The sequence below is a fragment of the Lagenorhynchus albirostris genome, chromosome 6 (assembly GCF_949774975.1).
Source record: "Lagenorhynchus albirostris chromosome 6, mLagAlb1.1, whole genome shotgun sequence".
NCBI lineage: Eukaryota > Metazoa > Chordata > Mammalia > Artiodactyla > Delphinidae > Lagenorhynchus > Lagenorhynchus albirostris.
Genome location: NC_083100.1, coordinates 28,243,264 through 28,257,806, shown reverse-complemented (window position 1 = coordinate 28,257,806; position 14,543 = coordinate 28,243,264). Strand labels below are relative to the sequence as shown.

The following is a 14,543-nucleotide window of genomic DNA, read 5'->3' as shown; positions in this document are numbered from 1 at the left end:
GATGTGCAAGGTATGAGATGCTAGATGATGGTGCGAGGCCCTCGGAAAAGAGGGTGGAGTTGTTCTTTTTCCAGAAGGACATAAACCAGCTAAAGAACTAATGTTCTTAATGTATCAGCTTGATTTCGATCAGAAATACATTCATCTCATCTGCAAGAAAATGTTTTCAGGATGTATTATGTTCAGGGCACTATATTAGGTACTGAGGATAATGCAATGCATAAGAAACAATCCCTTCCTCAGTGACCATAAACTCTGGCGTAGAAGACAGTAAACAGTTGATGACAAAGCAGTATGAGAGAGGGAATGGATGGTTTATTTCCCATTAACAAACCAGTTAACAGCTATGAGAAAGTACAATGCAGGAAGGCCAATTCAAGAAATATTTATTACGAGGCCATTTTATGAATCTGACTATGCCAGGGAAAACTAGGAGTGATTGGTAGTATCGCTTTGCTTCTCATGGATGACTTCCAAATTCAATTGTAATAGTAATAATAATATTATTAAATGTTTAAGACCTCTATTAAGTGTTTACTGTGTGCCAAACATGGTTCTCAGAAGCACTTTAGATCTTTTAACCCATTTAATGCTCACAAGATATTGAGGTAAGTACTACTATTATCCCACACTTTATGGCCCCCCCAAAAAAAATTAAGGTTCAGAGAGATTAAGAAACCTGCCCTATGTTACACAGCTAGTAAGTACTGAAACAAGGAATGAAATTCTAACAGTCTAGGTTTATAGTCATTGTTTTAACCAATATGCTACTTTGTCTGACCAGAAGGCCTTCTTCAGACAGGCTTGCCCATTAGCCAAACAACTCCTACTATACCCCAGCTACCCACTGCCCTCAATATGCCAAAATCTGGTTTGCTTTATACCCAAAGCATCATTTATCCTCAGTAAGGCTCACAAGCCTAGTTAATCATTGCCAAACGAGGCAGAAGACACAGAGGCCCTACCTAATAAAGAAGACCCTTGGGCTTGTCGTTATGGAAGGAAAGGGAGGGAATGAGGGTGGCAGAAGAGGAGGAAGCGGCGGTTGAGGAGGAGAAGAACTGCTCCTGGTTTAAGTCTTTAAGCTACTCAGGGGCCTCAGAAAAAGGATCCAGAAAAAAATAAAAATCAACTGGAGAAAACACAAGACTACAAAGTAATAAAGCCCATAAGTGAGAGAGTGACAGGGCTAGACACAAACCCTGATAGCCTTTCCCCGTCTGCCTGTGGTGTCAGGAAAGGGCTTTACAGTGAGGAAAGGGTTCCTGTGCATTTCTTCTGTTTGTTTTCTTACTAAAACTCTGTGCCATGCCCTGAGAGGGTTGCACCCCCCAGTGTGTAACGTGTCTTCTGTATCTGTAGCCTCTAGCAACTGGCATCTTTTGAACAAATCCACTTTGGCATGGGGACACTCAGAACGCAATGACAAACTGACCCCAAAGCAGACACTATTTGAGCACGCCCCTGTAGAACACTTGTTTGCAACTTGCTGACCTCCACTGAAGCACGTGTGTATGCGGGCGTGTGCACACGCACATACACACACTCACAGGGCTGAGCCCTGGTGACTCTGGACACTCTACTCCCCTCCCAAAAGCCATTTGATTCTAGGAGAAGCCCCTGCTGGCCAAACTACAAAGATCTGGAGGGCCCTGGGTGGACCCCAGAGACACACTCTTTGTTGAAAACCAGGTGCACTGCCGTGCCATTGCTGGGGTCCCAAGCGCTTCCCTTCACCCCGGAGCCGAGGTGGCCCTCCAGGCAGGCGGCGGTGGCCTCGGGTGTTTGCCTCCCCACTGCAGCCAGCTCCTGGGCTCTGCAGGGTGGGCTCCAAGGCCACAGGGCCACCTTTCTTCCCTGACGCGCTCTTCCACAAACACTGGATCTGCTGAGCCTGGGGGGAGGGGCAGAGAGAAGCCCCCAGCCAGCAAGTGTGCACAGCGCACAGAGGGGAGGCGTGTGCAGGACGGGGGTGCGCCTCGGTTTACAACGTGGCTGCAGTTGCACTTCCCTGTCTCAGGTGTGACGTTGATTTATTGTTGCTGAGTAACTTCTCGTGGTAGAAATGAAATTTCTTTTAATATATTACATATGTATGTACACACTCGTGTGAAATATATGTACTTTGAGGGGATCTATTTATGTTCCATGGGGAGTCATTCTTTCCCATCAGGAATCTCACCTGCTGCTTTGTGTATCTGGTCAGATTCCTGGCACGTTTTGTTTCCTGTTGTTTAGTAAAGGTGCTCTTCCTGGGATGCACACACACAAAAACACCAAGTCGCCCTCCTCAAAGGAGACCCATTTGACTACATTTTATTTCTTCTGAGGAGCCCTTAGCCTATCATTAACCCTTGTTAATTTTTAGAACAGCTAGAGTGGAGGATGTGAGGATGACGGGCCCTGTCTGGACACCGAATCTGAAGTGCCTGTGGGACACTCCAGCAGAGGTGTTCACCAAAGAGCCGGATACGCGAGTCTGAAGCTCAAGGGAGAGATCTGGCCTGACCGCGATCTCCTGGGTCCTCAGCTACAGCTCTGGCCAAGATACCACACCGCCTCCCTCTGCTTTTGGCATATGCCTTCAGGAGAGACAATAAGCCTTTCTTCAGTTTGGACGGCTACTTTCAAAGGTTCTAAAGTGAACTTCACTCAGAGATCTTGGCTGATCTTGACTATGCCCGTGGGTGTTGCCACTTCCTCGCCTCTCCCAAATGCTGTGAGAATTACAGTCGGCAGAGCGGGTGACCAGCCATGAACTTAGAGCTCCTCTCCACCCCCAGCCCAAGTGTGGGCAGCCCACGGGCCCTGCTTGCCCCTGCCCTTTACCTAGTGAGCAACAGGAACAAGATTTCTCTGTCCTGCTCTCCAGAGTATGCCAGAGGGAGCAGGTGTCAGACACTTGGCAGGCCATTTCCCCAACCTTATTAATTCCAGGTAGGATGCGTATCCCGTGGATGACCAAAAGGGGGCCAGGTTATATTATGTCAATACTTGCAAAGGCCACTGGTTACAGTTTAGCTTTCAAAATACCACTCAGTACTTATATTTCAACATAATACTCAAACTTTTTAAATTAAGAATTAAAAAGTAATAATCATGGCCTGTCATATCATCAAGAGAGAAGCTAAGGAAGGTTCTTTCTTTAGTTTCCTTTAGAGAACATGAGGAAGGCTGGCTCTTGCATTTACAATCCAAACAAGATTGGAAAAAATAAAATTGGAAATATGACATCCTCTTAACTTGGTTTATGCCAGGGATTTAGAATGGTTACAGTGGTTTAGAGATTAAAAAAAAGAAATCTATGTGAACTCCAAGAAACCAAACAAAAACTGAGGTTGTTTGCTAATCAATGAGTACAACTGTTTGTACGTGAGCCCAAGGCAAAGGTCTCATTCTGCCAGGCACTGAGGTCGCAGCAACTTGTTCATCCCCTAATGTCTAGCCAGTTACCAAGCCCTGTGCTTTATAATGTCCTTTTCTTTTTTATTCCCATGATCACCATTTGGCTAGATGTTACAGAGGACTGGTGAAAGTCTAGGAGAGAAGATAAGGAATTACAAGTCATGAATTTGAGTGGGGGGGAAAAAGAGTATTTTAAAAGGATAGATTTGAACTGGGTGTGAAAATAACATAGCACCTCATAGGCAGGAAGACAGCATCTCCTTAATGGACATACTATACCATATCCTTGCCTCGAGTTATACTTACAAACTAAATGTTATTAATTAAAATTTAATGTAAAATAAGTAAATAAAATACAATGTTAAATGTATCAATGGAGTAGCAAGCAATGATAGAGATTGAAGAAACGCTAAAATAGCAGTTAAGTACATAAAATAGTCTCCCCAGTTAATTAAGCAGAAGCCATCTAAATTAAGAGGTTAAGCAGGGTAACTGAAGAATCATCAGTAAGAGGGCTTCCCTGGTGGCGCAGTGGTTGAGAGTCCGCCTGCCAATGCAGGGGACACGGGTTCGTGCCCCGGTCCGGGAGGATCCCACGTGCCGCGGAGCGGCTGGGCCTGTGGGCCATGGCCGCTGGGCCTGCGCGTCCGGAGCCTGTGCTCCGCAGCGGGAGAGCCCACAACAGTGAGAGGCCCACGTACCGCAAAAAAAAAAAAAAAAAAAAAGAATCATCAGTAAGAAAAATGGATACCCTGTATAAATGAAGTTATGGTGAAGAAAAATGCTGGGGGAAACAGAGAGATGGTTTGTCATGTCTCACAGAAGAGGAAGTTCACGGGTGAGTACATGACTACATATTCATGTGCATGTGTGTGTGTGTGTGTATAAAGTACAAGGAAAAAAGAAATCAGGGCCCTGCACCATGAGGTCCTAACCAACCTTTCCAAACGTTTCCTCCCACGACCACCATGAGATCCTTTGGTCTCCTCAAGGGTCAGCCTGGTCTCCTTGTCTCCCCCTTGGTCCACACCATAATCCTGACCAAGTTTCCTCCAACTGTGACTCTCTTTCTGCAACTTAGTGTCCTTCAAGGTCCAGCTCAAGTTCCATCATGTCTCACAAGCCCTTCCTGACAAGCCCAGCCCAGAGTGTCTTCCCCTTCCTCTGTCCTCTGACAATTGCTGCCACTCACTCATTTTTTTAAAAAAATTCCAACAATATAAAGCAAAACAAAGTTCCCTCCCAGGCATTTCAGTTGAGCACCTCCTTTCTCTCACCACTGGGCGCCTTCCTGAGTCTTTGGGAGTGTCTGATCCCCTCAACCTAATGAGAAGTTCTTTAGGGCAGGGACTGTCTTCACACATCTTTTAATCCTTCATATCACAAGACTATGGCCAAGGTATAGCTGATCAACATCTACCAATGTGAATAAGTGGTATCATACAATGTTCAAAGGAAAGTACTACATTAATCATGAGAACATTCTGATTCTAACATACAAGATTAGGAAAGGAGAATTAACCGTAGTCATCTTTTCACTCAGTTCCTCCTAGGAGGAATAAGACTGTAGACTTCAGGTAAGGTAAGTGCAAAGGTAAATGGAAGAGGGGCTTAAGTAAGCAAAGCCAGACACGGACAATGGAGAGTAAGACTCTCATGAGGTAGATGCAAGAGAGACAAAGGAAAATCAACAATTATTTAATTGCAGTCAGATATAAAAACATACCCATATTTCCTTGAGCATCTTCTACCTTGTTTGATGAGGACAATAGAAAAGACGTCCTGCTGAAGTGAGGGCCTTGAAGAGATGGTTGTTGCTGCTGCTGCAGAGGCATGGTTTTGAGGACCACCCTCCAGTCCACCTGGCTAATATCTGACCTTGATCGAGCATGGCCGGGCTTAAATGTAGAAGTCTCATCCAATAAGTCATTCACAGAACGAGGTCTGTCCCTCCGACGCTGACAGATGTTGAAAAAATCAAAGGTTGAAGCTTCCTTTTGTTCCATCCAGGACAGATTATCTGGGGTTGTCCCTTTCTGGACCATAAACTGTTCTTTGGCAGGGAAGACATTTTGGGCTTTGGTTTCTAAGAACCTGGTCTTACAATGGTCCCAGATCATGCCTCCCTTGCCCAGGGAGGAGACATTTCTGATAGCACCATTGTCTATGTTACTGAGGACCTCATGCCCCACCAGTTCAGGAACTTCCTGAATCCCATAAACCTCTGCTTGCTGCACAGCCTTTTCTAGCTTACTATCAAAAGTAGTAAAGAAATCCTCAGTAACTTCCAGGGCTGGGCTGATATCATCCACTTCCAAAGCTTCCATGTCACAGGCTCCAAGAGGCCTAAGCCTCCTAAGCTTGTTCAGGAAAGGGCTTCATGAACATTCACCCGACAAAGAGAGGTAAAGTTCTGGGCAACAGAGTTCTGGAAACAACTGGAAGGAACTTTCATTCAGCTGCCCAGAGCAGGCCAAGCACAAGGGTGGTTGATGTTTTCCAGGACATTAAAAACATCTGCTAGATGATAACAGTCATCAACAAAGGTACTGGGAGACAAACATTCCTTTGAGATTATTCTTCAGTGAGACCTCTGTAAAGACAACAGGAAGTGCTTGTCAAGGCAATGTCACCACCATCTTTAATTTCCTGAAAGAAAATGAAAAGAACAACATTGGCACATAGTTCATTGTATTCTATATCATTGTATTCTATATACATAAATCTGCCCGCTTACTTCCTCATCTTTACATCTTTTCCATGGCAGTCATGCCCAAACGTGGACAACACCTACAGAGAAGTTCCACTGTCAAGAGTACACATCACTGGGACTACCCTGGTGGCGCAGTGGATAAGAATCCACTTGCCAATGCAGGCGACACAGGTTCGATCCCTGGTCCGGGAAGATCTCACATGCTGTGGAGCAACTAAGCCCGTGTGCCACAACTACTGAGCCTGCACTCCAGAGCCCACATGCCACAACTACTGAAGCCCATGTGCCTAGAGCCCATGCTCCGCAGCAAGAGAAGCCACCGCAAGGAGAAGCCCGCACACCGCAATGAAGAGTAGCCCCCGCTCACTGCAACTAGAGAAAGCCAGCGCGCAGCAACGAAGACCCAATGCAGTCAGAAAAATAAATAAAATTAAAAATCTTAAAAAAAAAAAGAGTACACATCACTGCATTGTATTAGAACTTACACAGAGCAGGGTGGGACTCTTGATAAGGGGAATTACGGTCAGCAGCTTTTACTCATACAGAGAAGCCTATGCGAGCAGCTGTGAAAAGACTGCCCCGGCAAATCTCTGTGATATTGACCTAAAAGAGTTAGCCAAAGAGATTAGGAATTCTGTGACTGCGCTTATATCGTAATCAGTCTGAAAGTCATAAATGCATGAGTCCTGTCACAAACCGTGAAAGCACTGATGGTTTGTCAGGCTCAAAGGTGCAAGGAGGAAGTAGAGAGGGAGAATGGCCCTTTTATTAACCTGAATGTTTTTGTGTTGTGTTTCCTAAGCTTAGATTATGTAATGCCTGATGATGACTCTGGACTTCACAATTCTTCCAGTCATCTTGCAAAAAGGCTTCAGGATCCAAACTCCCTGAGGCTTTGAGGATTGGCTTACGAGTAGGTCCAGCCTTGGGGCTGGGCAGAAAGAATCATAACACTAACCACACTGTCTGGGAAATGCTAGATCTCCAAGGCCAGGCCAAACGAGAACAGTGATGCTGTCCAATATGGTAGACACTAGCCATACATGGCTATTTAAATTTAAATTTATTGGGTTTCCCTGGTGGTGCAATGGTTAAGAAGCCACCTGACAATGCAGGGGACACGTGTTCAAGCCCTGGTCCGGGAAGATCCCACATGCCGTGGAGCAACTAAGCCTGTGCGCCACAACTACTGAGCCTGCGCTCCAAAGCCCATGAGCCACAACTACCGAACTCACATGCCACAACTACTGAAGCCTGCACGCTTAGAGCCCACACTCCACAACAAGAGAAGCTACTGCAATGAGAAGCCTGCGCACCTCAACGAAGAGTAGCCCCTGCTCGCCACAACTAGAGAAAGCCCATGCACGGCAACGAAGACCCAACACTGCCAAAAAAACAAATAAATAAAATAAATAATTTTTTTTAAATTTAGAAAATAAATAAATAAATAAATTTAAACTGATTAAAAATCAAATAAGGTTCCTCTGTCACACTAGCCACACTTCATGTGCTCAATATACACCTTTGTATCTTTACCAAAAAAATGAACAAAGAAACAAAACAACTAGGTAAGCTTTGTTTTCCTTAACTACTTACAAGTAGGTAAAACTAGGCAATTAGCAACACCTTTGCAAGTTGCTGCAAAGGTACATAAATGTGCTTTCTTCTTTAAAACTGCAAAACTTCTGTGGTTAATTAAAATAATTTTTAGCACTTAGGTCATTAAATCATTACATTTAAATCAACAGCACCAATCTACATTGCTTAATGTGTGTAAGTAACACTACTATATACAGCCCGTTATTTTAAAGGTATCAAGAAGGTTTGCAGGTCACAGGAACTTGGTGGCTAACCTCTTATAAAGTGATAATGACTGTGAATTCGTCTACTTTTTACATTTTCATGTTTATTATGCTAGCATTCATGAAGCAAGGCACAGATCGATTTTTGGCGATAAGATCAGTTATAATATTTTTCTAGCTGCAAACATGGTTTTGTTTGCTGTGTCCATGCTAAGCCTTGAGTCTCTTGAATCCTATAGCAGAGTTTCACTACTTCTGTCATTTTGAAACTTGGAATTTTTCAGTTTTATCTTGTACACCAGATGCTAAGAAAAAGAAATACATAATAAATCTAAAATTTCTAGTTCTTTATTTACTAAAATTTTAAATGAACATAATAACATATGTTTCCCATTTTACAGAAGAGGCACCAAGGTGCCGAGCACTAAGTTATTCATCTAAGATTCTATTATGAATGTTCCTTTTCTTACCTAGTTCTTAAAATTCAGTCTTTAATCATACTAGAGAGAGTAAATACCTTTAAACTGATTCTTTCTTTCTTTTTTTTTTAAATCAAAATGTCTAGGAATATACTCTTTGTGCTCCCTGCTTTGGTATTCACAGGCTGGCTAGGAGCATATAACCATTGACGGCCAGCACTGCTGGCTTGTGGAACACTCCATCACACTGCGTTCTAAGATTGTAGACTGTTAGACAAAGACGGGACCTTCGAGATCATCCTCTCAACCCCAACTTTCACAGAGGGGACACTGAGGCCCACAGAAAGTAAGATGTCCCAGGGACACTTCCCTATGCAATGCCTCATTTAATCCTCATTAAGGGCAGTAACAATTCAACTTGAGAACCATTTCAATGCTGTTTAACAAGGGATTCTGGAAACCACTCGTCTACCATCCATTAAGGTCACGACAGGTCCAAGATGCTGAAGACGGAAGGATGAATAAGATACAGTCCTTGCCCTAAAGAGGCTCACAGTCTATCATGATGAGCCTAAGAAAATAAGTCCAAAAAACTGCCTTGATAGAGGATGGAAACAGATTTGGTGGGGGAAGGAGGGAGGGGTCACTTGCCAGCAAAGGTGAGGGAGAGATTAAGAAGGCCTTCAAAGGGAGGTGCCCTCTGAGTTGAGTCTAGAAAACTTAGAAGGTATTTGCCTGGATGGCTTGGAAGAAATTAGGAAGAGTAAATCACCTTTTGGTTAGCAAGGGATTTTCAAGTTTATTGTATAAAATGACTTTCCATAGGCAGTGTAGTGAGCAATGCAGTGGAGAAATAGCAAGCAATCTAGTGGATCTCGAGTCAGAGCTAGGTCCAAATCCTAATTCTGTCTCACATTAGCTATGTAATTTGGGGTAAGATTTCCCTGAACCACCCCCCAAGTCCACCCCAAGTCCTCTGGGCTAATCTGTTCTTCCTATTCTAGGAATTTCACTGTTAGTGCTTTCCATTGCTTCTGTCTGGAACCTACACAGCTATTCTCTTTGCTTTCTGATGTAAATATGCATTTACCCTTCAAAACCATACTCTACTCTTCACTGTGTGCCCCAGCATTTCCATGCCACTCTTCCTCCCCTCATTCCTCCACTTAGTTACAAAGGTCTTTCAGTTCCTCCTTCAAGGTTTACCATTTTGATCTCCAGGCCTGCCCACGGGCTGTTCCCATCGCTGGAGGGGTTACTCCCTCCTGGACTCTTTTGCCCATTGCATCAATGCCTAATCATCCTTCAGGGTCCAATCTAACATCAAGTGACAGACCTGTATTCTCTAAAGAGAGCCACAGCAATATCTCCTATCCCACGTGCTTTTTGGCAATGAGAACTTGCTACTTCCCCATCAAGAAGTGAGTTTATTTTTCCACTCCCATGAATCGGGGCAAAGCTTGTGATGTTTTGATCAGTAGAGTGTGGCTGTGCCCATTGGCGGCGCAGCCTTTGACTGGCCTGGTGGCTTCCTCTTCCTGTCTCTTGGAGCTCTAAGCTGATTATATAGAAAGTCCAGGCTACTCTGCTGGAGGGAGAGACCACATGCTAGAGCACAGAGGCACCAGACATGTGAGGGAAGAAGTCATCTTGAATGACAGTTGAGCTCTCCGATGATTCCAGCCCCAGTCAGTATCATAAGAGATTCCCAAGTGAGAATCTTCCAGCTGAGTCCAGTTAGCCCAGAACCATGAGAGATAATAAATTGTTTTCAGACACTAAATTTCAGAGTAGTTTGCCACACAGCAAACAATAATCAGGACTTACCACTTCCTTAGGGAAGCATTCTCTGGTGTCCCAGACTAGGTTAAATGTACTCATTTAAGGACAGAAGGGCCTTGGTTCAGAAGGGCACCAGCACGTCTGTAAGTTATACACATCACATTTGTAATTACTAGTTTCGGTGTCAATATCCCCTTAGGCAGCAACTGTCAATTTTGTTCACCCATGGACCCCCCAAACACAGTTGCAGTTCAATAAATATTTGTTGAATAAATGAATTATTTTTGAGTGGGTATCTTTAGAATCATGACATTGTTTTCTTTTCCCCCTTTTTCTTTTGTTGTTAGTACCTGACTTACATTCCTCTTACCACATGATGATTATCTCTAGCAATAAACAATAGAGGTACTGCTTTAACAACAGCCAAAAAAAATTAATCTTTAGTATAATAAATGAATTAACAGACCAATGTGAGAGATCCAGCCCTTTGCCTGTATTTTCACAGTACAAATTAAATAGCTAAAAAGAATTTGAGAGTTGCAGTGATTTATTCATTCCATAAACATTTACTGAAGCATCTACTGTGTTCTAGGCACTAGTGATACGACAGTGAACAAGACAGACATAAACCCTACCCTTGTAGAACTCACATTCTAGTGAGCACTTACTATTTAGACACTGCTCTAAATGCCTTCAATGTCTTACCTCATCTGTTAAGGTGTGGAGAAGGCTGATGTACTCCTCCACACTCTAGCAATCCGATCCACCCCATCCCATCCCAAATCCCAACCCTCTATGAAGTCTTTCCTGAGACTCAATCCTTTCAGATCTCTCCCTTCCCCAAATATCTAAAGCATCACTAAACAAGTCAACTTTGCAGACTGTCTTTTTCCCTCCATTAGACTATAAGCTTCTCGAGGGCAAGTCCCATACCCATGTCTCTGTCACCCAACAAAGGCAGCAGGGTGTTCCTGCCTCTTGTCTTCCTCCTTCTAAAGCAGCCTCCACATCGTTTCTCTTAACCCTTCAGAGTCTTCCCAGTAAAACAGGGCTCAGCAAACATGTTCTTTTTTTTTTTTTTAATTTTTTTTTAAACTCTGGCAACCACTATCAGCAAACATTTTCTGTAAAGAACCGGTAATAAACAGTTTAGGCTTTGTGGGCCACACAGTCACTTTTTCAACTACTCAGGTCTACGGCTGTAGTGAGGTAAATAGCCACAGGCAACATGGAAATGAATGGACATGTCTGTGTTCTGATAAAGCTTTATTTACAAAACAGGCAGATAAACAAAATACGATATATCCATACAATGGAATATTATTCAGCCTTTGAGAGGAAGGAACTCCTGTCACATGCTACAACATGAATGAACCTCGAGGATATCATACTAAGTAAAATAAACTAGTTACAAAAAGAAATACTGCGTGATTCAATGTATATTAAGAAGTCATATTCATGGAAATAGAAAGGTAGAATGGGGGTTACCAGGGCTGGAGGGGAGGAGGGAAAAGGGAGTTATTGTTTAATGAGTATAGAGTTTCAGATCTGCAAGATGAAAAGTTCTGGAGATCTGTTTCACAGCAATGTGAATATAAACACTACTGACCTTAAAATGATTAGATGGTAAATTGTATGTTTTTTTACCACGACTTAAAACAACCAACCAAAAAACAAGCAGAGGGCCAGATTTTCCAGCGGGCTGTGGTTTGCCAATTCCTGGCCTAGAAGATCTAGTTCAGCCCCCTGAGGAGAGGAGGAGGAAGTCAGGAGTGACAACTTCGGGTCTCAGGAGGAAGAAAGGAACAGCAGCTCCATCAATTACCAGGAATGGGACTTCAGCAAGTCACTTACTAATCTCAGTTTTCTCATTTGCAAAATCAGCAAGTTAATAATACCTCTCTCCTAAAATAGTTGAGAGAACTAAATAGGACAATGCATGGCATGGTTCCCGGCACATGGTACAGCACATGAATAACAACAGCCTAAAAGCCCTCACCTGATGGGTTCCATCACCTTTCCTCTGTGACCTCATACTCTCCTTACCCCCTACCCTCCCTTCCACACCAGCCGCCCTGCCGGTTCTCCAACTTGCAGACATGTTTTCACCTCAGGGTCTTTGCATTGGTTCCCAATACCAACATGGTGAACTCTCTCTTTAAGTGACTGTTCATGTCACCTTCTCAATGAGGCCTCCCCTGACCACCCTATTTTAAATTATGACATGTGTCTCTACCCTGGACTTCTGATCCCCTTTACTCTGTTTTTTATTTTTTTAAATAACCTTTTAATTTTAGAACAGTTTTAGATTTAAAGAATTATTACAAAGACAGTACAATGAGCTCCTATATACCCCACAAACAGTTTCCTCCATGTAACAGCTTGCATTAATGTGATACATTTGTCACAATTAATGAAACAATATTAATACATTGTTGTTAACTAAAGTTCATACTTTGTTCAGATTTCCTCAGCTTTTCCCTAATATCCTTTTCCTGTTCAAGGATCCTATGCAGGATACCACACGGCATTTAGTTGTCAAGTCTTCTTAGCGTTCTCTCGGCTGTGACGGTTTCTCAGACTTTATTTGTTTTTGATGACTTCGACAGTTTTGAGGAGCGCTGGTCAGGTATTTTATAGACTGTCTCTCAACTGGGATTTGTTTAATGTTTTTCTCATGATAAGACTAGGGCTGTATATTTGGGGGAGAAAAACTACAGAGGTAAAGTGTCATTCTGATCACATCATAACAAGAGTAGATACTATCAACATGACTTACTACTGCTCACGTTAACCTTGATCACCTGGCTGGACCCTTCTTCCTTATGCATCTACCATCTTCTAACAAATCACTCAATTTACTTATTATTTAATGTCTAGTGTTTCTCTCACCCCACTAAAGTATAAGCTCCTCGAGGGCAGGAATCGATGCTTATTTTGTTCACTAATGTATCCCAAGTACATAGAGAATGCCTGACACACACACACAAAAGGCACTAGATAGATACACGCTGAATGAATACATTGTTACTCCTTTGCATGACATTCATCGCCCTTCATGACCTATCCACCTCTCCAGTTTGTCCTTCCTGACCAACATTCACCTTGCTGTTTTACTCCTCCATGCTTTGGCCCAAGCTGGGGAGCCTTCCGAATTGCTCAGGCTCCCAGAACACCCTGGGTTTGCCACAATGTACTGTAATGATGAACAATTTCTCTCCATCCCACTCTATACTCCAAGCTACTTGACAGCAGACGTGATGCCTTACTGACCCTCCTATATAAGCTCTATGACTTCATCTTTTGGGGCTCCATTTTCCAACCTTTCTCCTTTTGGAATTTATCTTTTCCCTAGGATCTTTAGGCCTCAAATTCACTACAATACAAGGGTCTAATGCAAAGTTTAGTCTCCATAAATGAACACCTCTTACTAGCTTGCCTCATTTGGTTTTGAAATTAATTAATTAAAAAATAATAACAACATGGGCTTCCCTGGTGGCGCAGTGGTTAAGAATCTGCCTGCCAATGCAGGGGACATGGGTTTGATCCCTGGTCTGGGAAGATCCCACATGCCGCGGAGCAACTAAGCCTGTGCACCACAACTGCCGAGCCTGCACTCTAGAGCCCGCGAGCCACAACTATTGAGCCTGTGTGCCGCAGCTACTGAAGCCCGCGTGCCTAGAGCCCGTGCTCCACAACAAGTGAAGCCACCGCAATGAGAAGCCCACACGCAGCAAAGAAGACCCAATGCAAAAGAAAAAAAAAAGACCCAATGCAGCCAAAAACAAAATAAACAAATTAAATAATAATAATAACAACATATTCAGACAGGTCAAAATATGAACAGGACTTTCCTCTGACAAAGTGAACTGAGTGAAATCACCATGTGGGTGCAGTGTGGTTTGCCTCCACACAAAAAGTGGAAATCAGGAGCTAATTAGAACTGTGTTCTAAATCTTGCTCAACCACACACGTGCTGGGTGGCCTCTGGCAAACCATTAAACCTCTGGGTATCTTACTCAGCTACCTGTATCCAACAACATTGCTAATATCAAATTGCTTCACATGTGGCTCATTCACCGGGTAGCTGTTCCAACACACCTTTAAAAAATGTAAACTGCTATATAATTATGGAGCCCTCCACTGGACCTCACCCATTCAAGAACCACCTGCTCCTGTCTTCCCCTGGAAAGATATGTCAGCCCAACAACAGCAAAGTCAGCAACCAACTATTTATAACACCCTACTTTTCAGCCAAACTCAATGATCTACAGATACTTTATTTTATTTTTATAAAGAATACCCTTTCTGTAAAAAGGATTATTTCCCCAATGTAACAGATTGAGAAACTGAGGTCCATTTGTCAGTGTTGTCATAAAAGCTCAATCCAAAGAATTCCATGCATGCATCAAAATGTTAACA

The 14,543-nt window shown here is 43.2% G+C and overlaps 1 protein-coding gene across 4 annotated transcripts in view; it reads right to left on the bottom strand.

Moving 5' to 3' along the window:
* The window catches only part of PLEKHM3 (pleckstrin homology domain containing M3), a 182,424-nt gene that overhangs the window by 154,051 nt on the left and 13,830 nt on the right, over positions 1-14,543 (bottom strand). For all 4 annotated transcript variants that reach the window (XM_060152202.1, XM_060152204.1, XM_060152203.1 and 1 more), the window contains exon 2: positions 5,132-6,054. In XM_060152202.1, coding sequence (XP_060008185.1) covers positions 5,132-5,732 — 601 coding nt within the window. In that variant the 5' untranslated portion in view covers positions 5,733-6,054. The remainder of the gene's footprint in view (positions 1-5,131; positions 6,055-14,543) is intronic.